This window comes from Vipera berus (genome assembly GCF_964194415.1).
Source record: "Vipera berus genome assembly, chromosome: 8".
Taxonomy (NCBI): Eukaryota; Metazoa; Chordata; class Lepidosauria; order Squamata; family Viperidae; genus Vipera; species Vipera berus.
Window position 1 is genome coordinate 23,483,132 of NC_138211.1, and position 16,299 is coordinate 23,499,430.

The 16,299-nt window shown below is 46.0% G+C and overlaps 1 protein-coding gene and 1 long non-coding RNA gene across 3 annotated transcripts; one reads left to right on the forward strand and one right to left on the reverse strand.

The window, feature by feature from the left end:
* Positions 1–201: 201 nt before the first annotated feature.
* On the reverse strand, positions 202–11,050 carry LOC308671491. The gene is made up of 3 exons (XR_014027213.1): positions 11,001–11,050; positions 2,251–2,332; positions 202–332 (listed from the first exon to the last, which is right to left on the reverse strand). It is a non-coding gene; the product is annotated as an uncharacterized lncRNA (long non-coding RNA).
* Positions 2,838–14,201, forward strand: DKK4 (dickkopf WNT signaling pathway inhibitor 4). 2 transcript variants are annotated; one of them, XM_081333711.1, is made up of 5 exons: positions 2,838–3,898; positions 7,295–7,579; positions 8,934–9,087; positions 9,654–9,803; positions 12,152–14,201. In XM_081333711.1, the coding sequence occupies exons 2-5, from the start codon at positions 7,460–7,462 to the stop codon at positions 12,403–12,405; spliced, it is 678 nt and encodes a 225-aa protein (XP_081189837.1). In that variant the 5' UTR covers positions 2,838–3,898; positions 7,295–7,459; the 3' UTR covers positions 12,406–14,201. The 2 variants fall into 2 exon arrangements, with proteins under 2 accessions (XP_081189837.1, XP_081189838.1); XM_081333712.1 differs by lacking the exons at positions 2,838–3,898; positions 7,295–7,579 and adding an exon at positions 7,658–8,121.
* The last annotated feature ends 2,098 nt before the right edge of the window (positions 14,202–16,299 follow it).

Genomic DNA, 16,299 nt, shown 5'->3' on the forward strand with positions numbered 1-16,299 from the left:
GATTTTAGAATTTCCTGTCTCGGCTTTCTGGCATTTCTGTTTGCTACGGATGCTGAGCCAAGGATCTCTTCTCCGGTCATGAGACATCTCTCCCTCGCTCTTAGCCCCTATCCCATAATACTCCACACTTGAGATCAGGCCTAGCAACATAAACCCATAGGCATTTCCAGTTTCTTTAGAGTTTTACAAGGAAAAGGGTTGGCTACATTTCGTTGATTAAGACAAAATGAGTCTTTTTTAAAAAATTAAAAATTATATTGTGCAAACGTCTGTGTGTTCTTGATATCTAAACTCTGCAAGTCAACGTTTCTGTCATTAGCTGAGTCTTCAGGCTGTAAGAAATAATAATAATAATAATAAACCTTTATTGTCAAAGTACAACATGTGTACATTGAGATTAGCTGAGCCTCCCCCCCCCCCCCGTGCTCTCTCCCCCCAACAAACAGTGACAACAAACCCTCCATCCCACCACACTATGTGAACCAACTACACCACACACCGGCCTCCCAAGTCAATTCTGCGTAAGATTATGTCCCATTTAAAAGCCTAACAGCCCACGGATAAAAGCTATTTTTCAGTCTGTTGGTACGGCTGGCTATATTCCTATATCTCCTACCGGATGGTAGGAGAGTAAAGAGATACCGTCAAATCATTGGCCACCAGCATCTGATGGCCGCCATCTTTCCTTTGCCTTCTCTTCTTCCTTTCATGTCTCCCGGGAACTTTGATTCTGCTTCATGGACAGAAATGTCTATAGCAGGCCTTTAAGTAAGCTCCTCTTACCATATATATAGTGGATATAAGAAGTCTAGGCAGCCCTGTTAAAATGCCAGTTTTTTAATTGAATTGAATAGCTTATATGTTATATTAAAGGTGGGAAAATCCTGATTTTTTTACATATCAAAAACCTGGCATTTTTATATCCACTGTAGCAAATGGCAACCCTTATCCTATAAAGCTAGAAGGAGACTGTTAAGGAATTTGTTGTGCAGAGGTCTCCTTGTGCTACCAAAGAGTTGCACAGACAAGGAAAGGGTACTGAGAGCAGCAAGAGTCACACAAGAGTACACTGAGTTGTAAAAGCAAAAAGTAGTTTACTTTTGAGGTGGTGTAAAAACAAAAATGCACAGTCAAAAATAAACAGTCCAAGTAGCAATCCAAAATACAAAGTCTTCTTACCGGTCCAGAGGTCAATACACAGTTCAGGTAACAGAGCAAAAACAGTAATAGTAGAGAGCAGTGAATTCAGAGAGAGAAAAAAGCTACGTTCCTAGCTTCCTCTTATGGCCATGAGAACACTTACACACCCATTGGCCAATTAACCTCTTAAAGACATAACATCATGGTTAATATATTTTCAGCGCAACATTGTAGGCTAACACCATATGCCTAACAGAGACAGTGATCAGTTAGGAAATTATTACATTTAGTAAAAGTCTGGCAGGTCTAGTAAAAATCTAATAAAGCCTAGTATACTTACTTTGATTAAAAATTAAAATGAAACAAAAGCATCAAAATACACTCTTTTAAAAATAACATAAAACTGAAAGAGCAGGCGCTTAGAAAAGCCCTGAGCGTTGACTCTACTCCATAGAGCTGAATGAAAATGATTTGATCTTCTGGAGAGAAATTGACAAAAACGTTAGGGAAGTTAAGGTGGCTAAAATATGAGTCACCAATGCGATGCACTTGCCACAAAGGCAAATGTTATCTAGGGATGCTTTAATAGAGGCCTAGTCAGCCCCCCCCCCCTTTGGAGGCCATTGTCTGATTCTGGGCACCCCTGTTTAACAAGGACAGTATGAGGGAATCTTCCCAGAAGCAGAGCCTGGCTTGACCTCCAGGTTGACCTTGGCCTAGGACCCTGAAGATGAAGGGGTGTTTCCTTCTCCCCCAGCACTTGTGTGTTTCACTAGCGTCTAAGGAGGAAACCTGAAATCAGCTGTGACATGTCCTGTGATTTCTTCAGTACTAGCAGAAGAATTAGGAAGAAATTTGGTCCTAAAATAAAAGCATCCAGTTGCCAAGATTTCTCTAGCTGAATGGCCCTTTTCCCTTTCAATAAATCTAGTTAAGATGGTGAGAAACCAGTTGTTTAACTGTAAGCAGCTGCTGAGGGCTTGGTGCTGGGTCTTTTTCCCTGTTTAAACCAACCTTGCAGTAAAGAACTTATTTATTTAGCATATGATGAGACCATGACAGAAGTAAGCACATACACACAATCCACATAATTATATACAAAACTTTTACCTGGGCATGGCAATGGCCTCCTAACTGGGTGTCCGATTCAGCTGTCCAGGCAATGCCTCTGGTGTGGCTTCGTGGAGATCTTCTAAAGAACCGGAAAACACAGGTCGTGGGTAATCTTGCACAATATGTTTAATAGTTTGCGTATCAGCACCACAATCACAATAATCCATCCCCACTGATACAGGGCAGAGGCCCTTCTTCCAGTGTCACACCTAATTCTGTTAAGTTTTGTCTGGGCAGAGCAAGGTAGGTCAAAACCAGGTGGCTTAGTAGCAGGATCATTAATGGTCAGGCCCCAAGAAGGTACCATGGACCATTCCTCTCTGGGATTTCTGTGGGCTAAACTGGGCAGATATTAAGTGAATCAAATAATAAAGGACTACACTTATTTAATAGCTAAACCCATTTGCAAAACCCAGGTTTGGTGGTCTTTCAAAAGAATAGTTTTTCAGAAAGTGCTGGTCTGGCATGATGTGGGTGGTGGAAATCAGTCTCCAGTCTCTTGCAATGCAAGACAAAATGGGGGATGGTGATCAGTGACCAGAAGGGGGGGTGGGATGCGTCCCAGCAGCCTAAAATGACCTGGAGGAGCTAATCGTATCTCGTCAGCTGTCAGTAAGGCAAAGCTCTGCTTTTCTTTCAAAGCAGAGGAGGAGATGGCTGAGAATGAGAGAAAAAGAGCATCATGAGGACATGCCAGGAAAAAATGAGGTTGCCAGAGCCTGTTTACATTTGTTGACAAGCAGTTAAAAGGAGTACCTGAAACCAAAACAAGCATGTCCCAAGTCTTATTCCATAGGGTTTGTTTTAGCAATCTAGCCAGGGTGACTTGGGGAGAGATGCCATCATGTCAACAACCAGTGGCACCTTCATGTTGCAGAGTAACCAATTTGAGTGACTTCTTCCTAGTATACAGGTAAAGATGTTGAGCAGCTGTGCTGTGTGGTATATCTGACAAGCTTAAACTGGTTATAAGTCTTCAAATAAAAAACCAAACCAACTGTCTATCAGAAGATCTTGCCATTAAGCCTGACACATCTGTATTTGATACTAGTAATGTCTTTTCGCACAGAAAGAAGATGGGGAGATGGCATTATAGAATGCTACTATCAAGTGTCAGATTCTTGAGACTATTTAAAAATCATATAGTTGGTCATACATGGGAAAAGTGATTTGCCCAGTATCATCCCTTCAAGCACCTCTTTTAAAAAATGGGCTGCCAGATGTGCTTTATAAGGAAAAATACCAAGGATGCACGATAGCATTGCCAAATAGGGTGCACAATATGCAACATCTTATCATATATAAACCAAATCTAAACTCTGGACTGAATGCATTTTTCTTCCCAGTACATGTGCAATGATTACAAATATATATACTCGTGGTACCACATCTATTTTATGTGTTTTAAATGTAAGTCTGGAAGCACAGTTCTTGCTAATCATCACTCTTCTCTCCAAAGATTGGCATTTCAGCTTTTGTCTTTTTAGCTTCAGTGTTGGGAATTCAAACCTTTAACTCCATTTGAAGCTTGTAATGAACTTATATGAGGAAGGCAAGGATGCTGATGCTGGTTTATATATAATCTAATATTCTGGAACACCTCTCCAGCAAGTCCTTCCATCCCAATAACAAAGAACATTTAGAGGTGAGCAGGACTCTTTAGCTCTCAGGCTATTTTAAATGCTTATTGTATTTATTTACATCCCATCTTTATTTTCAAACAGCTCAAGCTGGCAAACATATCTAATAGACAAGGGGTCCCTAGTTCCTGGGCTACAGCCTGGTACTTGGCCGTGGCCTGTTCAGAACTGGGCTGCGCAAACAGCAGGCGAGCGCTTGCGCACAGCTCCATTTCCCTCCGCCATGGGATTTAGCTGCAGATTCCCCCCATTCTCTTGGTCACTCTTGTGAGCCAACATTCCTTGCATGGTCCCCCAGATTGAGATACGTTTCCAGGTTAACCATTACTGCAGAACTAGCCTAATGTTAGACCTGCCCCAGCTAGGTCCCTAGGAAAGAAAGATCCTCGACTGCACTTGGTTGAAGTGATAGGTTCTTTTACTAAGGATTAGTGGTTGCAGCAAAAGTGAGGCTAGATATGAGTATTCCCACGCAAAAGTTACAGGTTTTTCTGTAACTCTCCCATCTTGACCAGATTTTCAGTGTCCAATAGCATCCCGGTGTCCGAACCCATTCCTATTTCATTTCTATCTGTCCCCTCTGACCCAAAATCAAATCTCACCTTTCCCTGGGTTCTGCCATACTCCCAAGGGGGAGGGGGATGTGCTCATGGGTTTATTGCCTCTGCTTCCTCTATCTGCTACAATGTAACATTTTGCTTTCCTGCTATATCTAGATTTGGATGGGAAAGAACAGGCTTCGACTCAACCCGGCCAAGACTGAGTGGCTCTACATACCGTCATCTCGTTTAGTCCAAGAGGTTCCATCTTTGACTATAGGAGGAGAGATGTTACCTCCCATTGATAGAGCACGCAATCTGGGCATCCTCCTAGATTCACGACTCAGTTTTGAAGATCATATTGGAGTCGTGGCTAAGGGGGCATTTGCCCAGATTCGCCTAATATACCAATTGCGCCCCTTTCTGGACCGAGATGCCCTACGTACAGTCACCCACGCACTCATTACCTCCCGTATAGACTACTGTAATGCTCTCTACATGGGGCTGCCCTTGAAGACCACCCGGAGGCTTCAACTGGTGCAGAGTGCAGCTGCACGGGTAGTGATGGGAGCACTCCGATACTCCCATATTACACCCCTCCTGCGTGAGCTGCATTGGCTACCGGTTGCCCTCCGGGTGAGATTTAAGGTGCTGGTACTTACCTTTAAAGCCCTACATGGCTTAGGCCTGGGATACTTGCAGGACCATCTGCTGCCGGGAACGAATTCCCATCACCCAGTACGCTCACACAGAGAAGGCCTCCTCAGGGTACCGTCAGCTAGGCAATGTCAGCTGGCGACCCCCAGGGGGAGGGCCTTCTCTGTGGGAGCGCCAGTCCTATGGAATCAGCTCCCCCCTGAGCTTCGGATGGCCCAAAATCTCCAGTCCTTTCGCCGCGGCCTCAAAACACTCCTTTTCCACCTGGCTGACCTGGACTGACAGGCATTTTAATTATATTTACAATTTTTAATTTATTTTTAATTTTTAATTTTAATTTATTGCACAGATGATTTTAATTTTATTTTTATCTTAATTTCTGTACTTATTATATGTTTTGTTGTTAGCCACCCTGAGTCCTTCGGGAGATAGGGCGGGATATAAATCCCATTAATAAATAAATAAATAAATATCTCTCTCTGAACTTTCTCTCCCTAATCTGTCAGCTCGAACAAGGGAGGGAACAAGGAATGTAACCTCTGTGCCTGGTTTATTTCTATGCTCTCAGAGGAAGGTGTGAAGAGCCGCCGACCATCGTGGTGTGAACTGGTGACGGGCCACTGTTATCTCCCCTTTCCCCATGATGGACCTAACACCTGGGTATTGGTCGTCCCACACTGGCCAGATGGACTATGGGATGGGGTCTTGCTTGGGGATACCTTAACCTATTGCTCTGCGTGGGAAATCTCAGATCCTGTCTATTATGCCTGCTATCAACTACTCTTAATAAAAGTTCCTGTTGGAAGAAATTGTTTCCAAGAGTTCTGCTTTCTTAAGATGTGGGATTGAAGTGGGTCTTGACACACAGTCTGATGTTTTGGGAACCGCTTTGATGTTAGATGCTTCTTGAAGAGGTTTCACATTTTCCCCCAGGCCAGACATCCTTGGGGAGTCTGGATTAGTCTAGTTTGACACCTCTGATTTCTGTCAGTGCCTTACATCCTTACATCCTTCTTCTTTCCTCCTGTACAACTTCTCCAAACTCTTTTGCTCCCTCCCTCCATTTATGGCAGGATGCCAGCAAGCTTAGTGAAGTGTCATGAAGATGGCAGAGCTGACGAGTTAAAACATATTACATGTGACAATACATATGTCCATTTAAATGAGGTCTGACAAAAGCAGAGGCATTAAATTTAAGATGTTAATGAGGAAAAGAACATAGAACATAGAATAACAGAGTCGGAAGGACTAGTTCCACATTAGAAGCCTCCAGCCCCAGGCCCCAAAATGGCAAGGGAATTCCAAATTCTTAATATTAAGGAACAGAAGAGGAAATTTATTTATTTATTATTTAAACTTACCGAATAGCATGACTGGACAGTTATAATATGACCTTACCCAAATTTTATAGGTAAATGACATTCTTTGTCCTGGCCCTATTTAGAACTTTTTGAAGTACTGGTAGATCAAATGTTGTCCTGGTCCAGGAAAATATGGCACAATTATTCTTCCATGGTGAGGACCCAGATTGTTGGGGGCAATAAGCTGACTTTGTAATAATGCCGCTTGGGGTGTGTGTGAAAGCCCTAATAAGCAGGCATATACATAGAATGAAGGCTACTGCTAAGCTTGTAAGCTGCCCTGAGTCTTCGGAGAAGGGCGGGATATAAATGGAAATAAAATAAATAAATAAATAAAAATAAAATGCTGCTTTGAAGCCTGATGCTTTTCAATCTGTTTGCAGTGAGTTCAAGCTGAAGACATTCAACTTATGGTGATAGTAGAAGCACAGATGAGAGGACGAAAGGATGGGTTAATTGCAATAAAACAGGCTAAAAACAGTTTGTGATGTAGACAGCTGTTGATCTTTGCAATCACATCTCCCTAACAGAGAAGGAACTTAGAAGGTCTGGTCTCTTTGAATTAGTAGGATTTTAGGATTTAAAAAACAATGGCTTAGATTAGTCATAGGGTTAATACACATAGGGTTAGTTTAGTAGGCCTAAAGTGACACTGAGGCCAAGGTGGCAGAACATCAACCAAATGAGGATGAAAAAATAAAAGCTCCCTTGAGGAGAACAGCAGGATTGGTCTGCACACCCCCACACCCACCAAGGTGAGCTTAGAGCAGGAGACAGTTCACCATTTTGTAGGTCAAATGGTTTTGTTTCAGTTTGTGATATAAAGTCTTTCTATGTCATGTAGGATTTGGCTGATATTAAGGCCTGAAAGATCCAGGAAGTGTCTTCTTAATTCTTGAAAACAATAGCAGCATTAGTGGCCAGAGGGGAAAGAGGGCTTCCTTCAAAGTGGGGCCCGCATGGCTGCAGCAGGTGTTTCTAGGCAGCTGCTTAAAGCTGAAAATGGCCCATGTTGCCCGCTCGCTTCCTTCCCACCACAGTGTGGTCAAGTGAATCATCTGTCAGCTGTGAAAGCAGATCTCGGAACAAAACCACTTTTGCAAGGGATTACAAAGACCAGGAAATACAGGTGATTACCAACAGGTGCCTTTGATACCTACATCCGGCTCTCTTTCTGGCCCTTTGAACTTACTTTGATATGCTGTAATTAGGAATTGTTGGCAAGAGGAGGAGCTGGCCCCTGCTGGCCCACTTCCCTCCTGGATCCCTTTGAATGTTTGTTTTGAAGTAGTGATCAAAGGGATTTTCAGAGACTGGGGGGTCCAAAGAGGAAGAAAAAGTGAAGCAGGCCACTATAAATAAGGTGGTGCAATGGCCATAGAGGCAGGTTAACTCCTTCATCTCTTATAAGCAGAGCGTAACTCTGACAGCCATTGAGCAGGTGGCCCAAATGCTCAATAAATGTATCACTGAGTGATGTTTTAGCCCTGGAAACTAAGGTCTACAAGGAGGTCCGGCAACTTCTCCAGGGACCATCAAAGTTCTGCAGGGTAGAAGAAGATGGAGGCTACCTTCCTTTTGGGGCTCACTTGCCTCTGCTCCCCTTTGACTGCTCTGGTTCTTGACTTCAATACCATCAGGGGCTCATCTGAAGTGTCCCCACCCAGGAAGGTGAGAGGCCTTGTGGCAGTTATTTGCAAAGAATGCTTCAGGGGAGGAGGCTGGGCTTAGCAGAAGTCTTATTTAGGCTAGATCCTGGTACCACTGAGTGTCTCACGGATGACCTCTGAGTTTGAAATGCATGTAACACGTTGGATATTGTTGTGAATTTGCACTCGGGACCTGACTTTCGGGCCAGAGCTTTGCTCATATACAGCTTCCTTCATTTCTTTTCCCCCTCTGTCAGTTTGGTGAGGGTCTGCTTAGGGAATTATCCAGCTGTTCTCCCGAAGCTAAAATATGAGTTCCCAGGCAAACATTGTGAATGACGGGTAGTTCAGCCTGGGGACAAACCTGGTTTAGGATGTCTTGCTGAATATGGCAAAAGTCCCTCCCCTCTTACTTAAGGAGTCCTATGGGGGTGCAACCAAAACATAGTGGGGACATATCTGTTTGAGCTAACCTGGACACCATTTAACTGGGGGGGATATAAGAGGCTGCCCCCAGCCCTTCCTGCTCTGGGCCTCTGCAGAGGATTCTTACTTGGATAAAGAGCCCCCCCACTTCCCAGGGCCACCCCAGGCAGAAAGGGTCCGCATTACTTAGGAAGGGATTCCTCTGAGGATCACCCTTCCACTAGCTACCAGCTTGGATCCCCTGGTCTGTACCGCATAGCCCAATTTAGACCATCACACCATCCCCCCTTTCCTGGCAAAGCTCTTGGACTAAGACTTTGTACCTCTGAATCTTGTTTCCTTCTGGTTCTCTTCCCCCCCTTCCCCCCCATCTTCTAACAATTCTCTCTCCCTCCCTCCTTTCTACAGAGCACACAATGCTTGACAGACAAAGATTGTCGGTTGGGGAAATATTGTTACAAGCCCCAAGAGGAACAACTTCCCTTCTGTGCTCCCTGCCAAGGTTTACGAAGAAGATGCCAGGGAAAGGAGATGTGTTGCCCGGGGATGATCTGCATCAACGGTGAGTTTTAGCCACCGCAGCCCCTCCAGGAACCTTCCTCAAGGCTTAGAGGGGGGAGACCGGACTGGGCTAGGAGGTGGGGCAACACCCACTTGCTTTCCTATCTGGGCAAAGTCTGATCTCTCATGCAGGGCCCACCTGTGATCCACATTATGGGTGGAGGGGTTCCTGTGATCCCAACCCACCTGAGGATTGCCAGCCTACAGTCAGACTGAGCCATCTGGAATAAGCTGCAGGCCTTGATCCTGGCCACCTGTTGACCAGCTGGTCTTGGCTGACTGGATGAAAGACTACATTGTGCAAGGGGAAAGGGAACTGGGAGAGGGGATTTTTCTAACCCTTTTTGGAAGACCAAAAGGACTGAGGTTACGCGTATCTATAAGCTCCTATTCTGAATCTCTTCCTATACAGTCTGTGGTGAACGTTGTGGGTGGCAAGTGTGGGCAAAGGAAGCCTCCACCTGTTACCCTCCCTTCTCCCTCCTGTATCCAGTGCCCAATTGATGGAGCAGGTGAGCCAGGTTGCTGGGGACAATTGTAACCTGAGCCTCCTCTGTTTGATGCCAGATGTGTGTGCCCAGGTGGAAAGGATGCCTTTGGCTGAGGAGCAGAGAGACGGGCGACAGGTTGACTTGAGTGCCAAGGAACGACGGGCACGTCCAGCTCAAACTGGGCATGTCCGGAAGGAGGGAGCTCGGCCGAGGCCACGTAGCCCAGGTAAGAGAGGGAGCAGGAGTCTCCCGCAAGCACCCCAGCAAAGAAAGAAGCCATCAGAATAGTGTATTCTTTAAAGATCAATCATTTATGGAGAGAATTTTAGAATTTCTCAACCTAAAACAATTTAGTTACAGTAAGTCCAAATTGGGGGAGGGGTGATGAATAATTTGGCAATGAGGAATATGTGGCCCCATTGCATTAAATTTCAGTGTGACAGGAGCTAATCCCCTTTGCTTGCTGGGGCGCAGGGTGGTCTGCTCTTGTGATGGCAATAGCAGGGCTCAAGTCAGATAACACACCAAGCCATGATTAGTTGAACTAGGACATGCCCACAAAGCTATAAACCACAATGCGGCTTATTGATTAAGATGCAGGATTAGATGGGAAGAGGTTGGTTTCAAGATTTCCTTTAACTGTGGAGGCCACTGGGTGAGCTGAGGGCCAGCCACTTTCACCCCAATCTACCTCATGGAGTTGGGAAGATGAAATTTGAGCTTCCCCACCTATATTTCCCTCTTTGGGGGGGGGGGGGAAATTGTGCAATGCCCTAGATGTAGTCATGGCAGGGTAACTGTCCACTTTGGGGCCCACAGACACAGGGGACCTAGCCAGACCTACATTCCTTAAAAACCTACACTGGATCATGGTCTGTCTCAGGCAGGCGGGGCCCTGAAGCAACTGTAGTTGTTGCTAGGATGCTGGGCAGGGCCAGGTTAGAAGCGGGCAGGGCAGCAGGCAAGCCTCTGGGCAATTTGACCAGGTGATTGCCATGGGGCAGAAAACCATAACTCTTCCCTGCCAGCTGGGAATGTCTGGAGTTTGGCAACCCAGATTGGGTAGACCTGGAACAGGCACAACCTGCTGGCCAGTGGCACCCCAAAGGATCCCCCTAGGTGCCCCCCCTTCCTCCCCTGGAGCAGCTTGTGTGCACCAGCCGTTTGTCCCTCAAACAGCCTCCAGGCTTTCAAGGGATAACTAATATTGGGACGGTGCCCATCTGAGCAGTTTGTCTGCACCTCATAAAGTGGGATGAGAGAGAGAAAACAAGCCAGGTTTCCGTCATGGCTCATGCTAGGGACTGGACTGCCAGCAATCCCAGGGCTGGTATGGGCCACTCTCTGTTGGGCCATTGCCAGACCCACCTTCCGTCAGGTTGTGGAGTAAGCTGTGTGGTTTGAGATGGGAAATAAGCCAAACCTCATCTGAAAGAAGTCTTTCTAGGCCAAGTCTGAATTGGCCCATCTTGCCCTCTTATCCTGGCCAGTCCAAACAAGTAAAGGCTTTTCCTTCCTCCGAATTCCATCTTAAAGAAATGTTTCCTTCCTTGGCTTCTGTTAGAGAGGTTGATTGAAGCTCTCAGCTACTGGGAACTTCATGGATGTGTCCATAAACTCTCTAGGCTGAGATCTGGGGGAATCTTTGCTTTACATTTCCAGGTGGTGCCCCCAAATGGCCTGGGATCATCCAAATATGTTGCTTGCTTCTGGAAATCAGCTAGGACAGAACCATTTTGGTTCCTTAAGATGTTTCTTCAAGACTGGAATGGTGGCATAAGAGCAGAACCCCCCCCCCCCCGAAGATGTTCTCTCTAGACTTGGAACACAGTCTATTCCAACTGTCTGTGTCGCAGGGACTAGCCTTAAACTTCAAAAATAGACAAAAAGTGGGTTTGCCTCATTCTTTCCAGAAACATCTTCACCTTCAGCCCCTGGAGAGGTGGAGAGGCAGAGCTGCAACCTCCACTCCCCCAGATATGGCTGACCCTCTTCTAGGAGAAAAGCAAAGGAGGGTTTGCCGTGGCAGCATCACCAGCCTTTCCTGCAGGGAAAGAAATGATATGCTGCAGGGGGTGGAAATCCCTGGTGGGGGAATGGCCCTTTTTCCCATGTGATGCAGGACTATTCTTTGGCCATGGAAAGCTAGTGGGGAACACTGGCAGGCCCCCAAGGCATATGCCCAAAGGTTGGTTTAGTAGGAGTGACCCTTGCCCAGGCCAGATGGTGGGACAGTGAACGCTACCAGCATGGTGGTGGTCTTCTAGGAGCTGCGATGGGGAAACCCAGCTTTCCCTTCTCAACCGCTGCCCTGCGAAACAGACTAGTCCATGTCACGTGGTAACCACTTGGTCTGAGTTCAGCTCATCACTGCTCTTAAAATAGTGTGGGAGGGGGCACTGTTACCATGCCACCTGCAAGGAGGGACTGGCTGCCTGATAAAGTGGCTGGTCTCTGGACGTCATGCAGCTGTATCTGCCTCTGATGACATTCAACCTCACTGTCACCCAGCAATGCAGCCTCCAGAATCAGGGTTTGCTTCTGGAAGAGCTGATCACTGTTTGCCTCTCACAGCTGGCACGGGAGAGCGCTGCCTCCGCACCTCCGACTGCGCCCAAGGGCACTGCTGTGCCCGCCACTTCTGGGCCAAGATCTGCAAACCTGTTCTCCTCGAAGGGGCCGTGTGTTCCGGGCGAGGGCAGAAGGATGGTGGGGCACCAGGCCCTGAAATCTTCCAGCGTTGCGGTTGTGCACCCGGTCTGGTTTGTCAACGTCCCCCCCAGGGTGTCCCACAGAGAGCTCGCCTGCGTGTCTGCCGCAGCAACTAAGGAGAGTCTGAGCCTGGAAGAGGGCAGAAGCAGAGGGAGCCTGAAGCAAAGCACCCAAGGGCCAGTCCACAAGGAGTGGGCTGGCTGCGCACCCGGCGTTACAGACATTGCGCCCCTTAGGAGCTGGCTCATCACCATGTTACCCATACTTGAGCTGGCAGAAGATTAACTAGCATGAACTTGCCTGCCCCCATTTCTGCTCCTATCTCTGACCTGGCTTATCCCTGGTGTGCGGGGGGGGGGGGGGGAAATGTCCTGATTACTGTAAGTAAAGCCATCAATAGATTCCTCCACTTCCTGCTTTCCCCCCTTTTAAGTAACAGCAGCTGGTGGGAAAAATGCATTAATTTTGGTAGTGTTGCAGTGGGAGGCAAGAAGCCAGTCAACCTTTGGCTTTTGCACCCTGCATGCCAAGAATGGAAAAAAGACACCGGAAGGAGAGCCACAATTCCTTCAGAAATGCTTTTTTTATGCCAGACCTGCTGCTAAAGCTGCCTAGATCTGAGCAAAAGCCTCTCTCCCCGCTTCTCTTTTAGGCCCAAACATAAACAGAAGTCCTTCCCTTTCGGTTCTTATGCAGTGGTCCCCAATGTTCCCGGCTTTGTGGACCAGTGGGTGGGGGGGAAGGAAATGGTTCCATGCGAGTGGTAGGCACTCATGCATGCACAGCTCCATTTGTGCAAGTGGTGGGCATTCGTGCCCATGCGTGAAGCCCCATTTGTGCAAGCGGCAGGTGCACCCCACTCACACAACTGGAGCTTTACATGGCGCGAGTGCTTGCGCTGCCCTGTTCTCAACAGGCCGCGGCCCAGTCCTGGGCTATGGCCTGGGGACTGGGTACCCCTGGCCTAATGCAATGAAAGAAGCTGCTTCCCCACTCAATAACTTGGAGCGCTCCAGGGAAGGCTGGTGTGGAGCTGAGCCAAATAGGTCGGTACTCTCTCTCTGCTGAACCTCTGCTGTCCACTGCACCAGTGGAGGGCCAGCCCTCCCCTCTGCAAAAGTGCTTTTTGGCCTAGGAGAGGGAGCTGCCACCCTCTCTGTCTCCCCCGAGCCCTCCCACCCTCCCTTTTGCCAGCAGCTTTCGGGATCAGTGAAAAATGAAACTGAAGAGGCACAAAACGGGCAAGCAGGGGCAAGACTGTTTTTCAAAAAGAAATAATTCTTCTGAACAAACCCTTTTTCTTAATGTCTAAACTAGCCACAATAAATGTGAGGGTTGGTGAAGGCTGGGATCAGATTTTTTCCTTAAAATACAACTCCCTCAAATGTTAACGAGGAAAGGAAGCGGCCATGGCTTTGATTCTTGGCAATAATGCGCAGAGAATGTTTCTACAAGTAATCCGACTTACATCCAGTCAAAACTACAATGGATCTCTAGTTACCTACAACCTGGCCTCAATGTTACGACTGCTGCCCTCCTCAGTCACGTGACTGCATTTCGGGTGCTTGGCAACTGGCTGTTATGATGGGTTGCCATATCATGACCATGATTTATGACCATTTTGCCAAAAAAGCCATTTGGAAGAATGGATTTGTTTATCAACCATGTGATTCACTTTACGGCCATCACAAAAACAGGCACAAAATTGAGTCTAGTCATGTGATACCTTGACTTCCAACCACAATGACTTCCAACTGAAATTATTCTGGCTCCATTGTGGCCATAAGTCAAGGATTACCTGAACCGCCATTTCACCCACCCTCATTCACTCAAGGAGCAGAAAGTTGTTACCCGATTTACATTTATGCTGACCATGTAACTTCACCTGTAATGGAATGGAGGGTGGATCACCCTTATCAAACATTGGATTCTTCCTCGCCTCTCTGTTCATGAGCTTTCCTCCAGTACTCGAACCCATTGAAGAATAGGATGATACAAATTTGATTATTCCAGTTGCCAAGCCCCAGGCTATTTCAGGGGTGCAGCAGATAAAGGAGAGTGCCTTTGCAGATGTAAATACTATGGAATAAATTAAAGAATGGGTAGAGGCTTTATTTTGTTTCCCATATTATGTCAGTCATCTGATGAGGGGTAGGGGGCAAGTACATGCACCAACCAATCTCTCTAACATGGGAATTGGGGCTGGGAAAGAGTTCTAGGTTTGCACAACTATTCTGTTTTTAGACATGAGGTTAATGTCATTCTGGAATAGCAATAAACCTGTGTTTAGATGTATCCTGAAAAAACAGTCTGGTGAATACGGGGTGTGTGTGAAAGATGCAAGGTGAAGTGGGGAAGCGCTCTCTCATTGCATCAAACAACACTTTCTTGTCAGCTGCTTCAAAAAGAGAAATCATTTGTTTAAAAAAAGGTGGAACGAGGGATAAGAGATGGATTCAGAAAGAGCATGTCTAATGGAATGTGTGGATGACCTTGGCAGAGGAGGGAATGAGATGCTGCCTAAGGAACAATGAGACAAGACAGAGGAGTTCCCAGGGGTCAGAGAAAGAAACTTAAGAAGGGCCTAACCTAATTGATTTGACTGTTAAAAAACTTGATGTTAAAACCAGCAAGTTACCTTCAGACTTGCAAGATTATATCAGCCTCCCAGGTAAACCTAAATCCGAACAGAATTTGATGAGCTAAATCTACTTTATTGTAAGGCTACACTAACAAATCAAAAGCCCTGGATATGAAGACCAGAAAAATAATGTCAATGAATCATGACCTACATTCATACAACAATGTTGACAGACTCTACTTACCAAGGAAAATGGGTGGGCATGGAATGTTTGCAAGTACATCAGACAGTTGAAGAAAGAAAGGACATTGGAAGAATATCTGAAGGACAATGAAGAAGATGCAGGAAGCTTACTGAGTACTGGAGAGACAAAACTGGCCTACAAGAAAAAACAAATGAAGAGAAAAGAGACACAGGAAGACAAAATATTACATGGCCAGTACTTAAATAAATAAATAAAGACAAAGTAGATAATAACCTGGCAATGGCTAAGAGCAGGAAAATTGAAGAAAGACACAGAGGGGCTTATTCTGGCCAAACAAGGCCAAGCCTTAGAACAAATACACACAAAGCCAGAACTAAGAAGACAAATGCTTCCACTGCAAAGAAGCTGAAGAAACAGTAGACTACTAGCTGCTGCAAGAAGATTGCAGACTAAGTACAAAGAATGCATGACAAAGTAGTAATAATGGTGCACTGGAATATCTGCAAGAAATAACATTTGCTTGCAATCAAGAACTGATGGGACCACAAAATAGTCAGAGCAATAGAAAATGAAGAAGCCAGAATGCTTTGGGACTTTAGAATTCAAACAGACAGGTAGCTGCCACATAATAGCCCTGACTTAACAACTGTTGATAAGAAAATCAAAGAAAAGGTCTGGATAATGGATGTAGCAGTGCTTAGGGACAGCAGAATAGAAGAGGAAGAACTGGAGAAGTCAAAATACAAAGACCTGCAAATAGAAATAAAAGCATAGATGGTATCAATAGCAATAGGCATCTGGGACACACTGCTTTAGCAGAAATATGCTTGCCAGCCATTTCCAGGAGAGCTTAACCAATGTCTGCTTTAACTTATTGCTGGACCACTATGACAGCAGCCTTTGTGGGAATCTGCTCTGCTCTGATGACTGAAGATGCTGCAAGCTCACTCTGCTTCTGTGGGCAGGAGAGATCAGAGCTCTCCTTCTGGGACCAAGAGCCATCAGAGGTTGGAGGAATGGCAGGTGTCTGCCTGTGAGCAGCTGCGCTACCTTTTATCCCAGGAAGATGTTTTATGGAAAGGGGGAAAGGCAAAGCCTCTCTAGATTCTACCCCAAACCACCATGCTAGTGCCCAATTTGTAGGATTGTATAAATGTATTTCTGACACATTTCCAGGGTGGTCTGGAAGATTCTTGCATGCACATCCAAACATGTCAGAACATG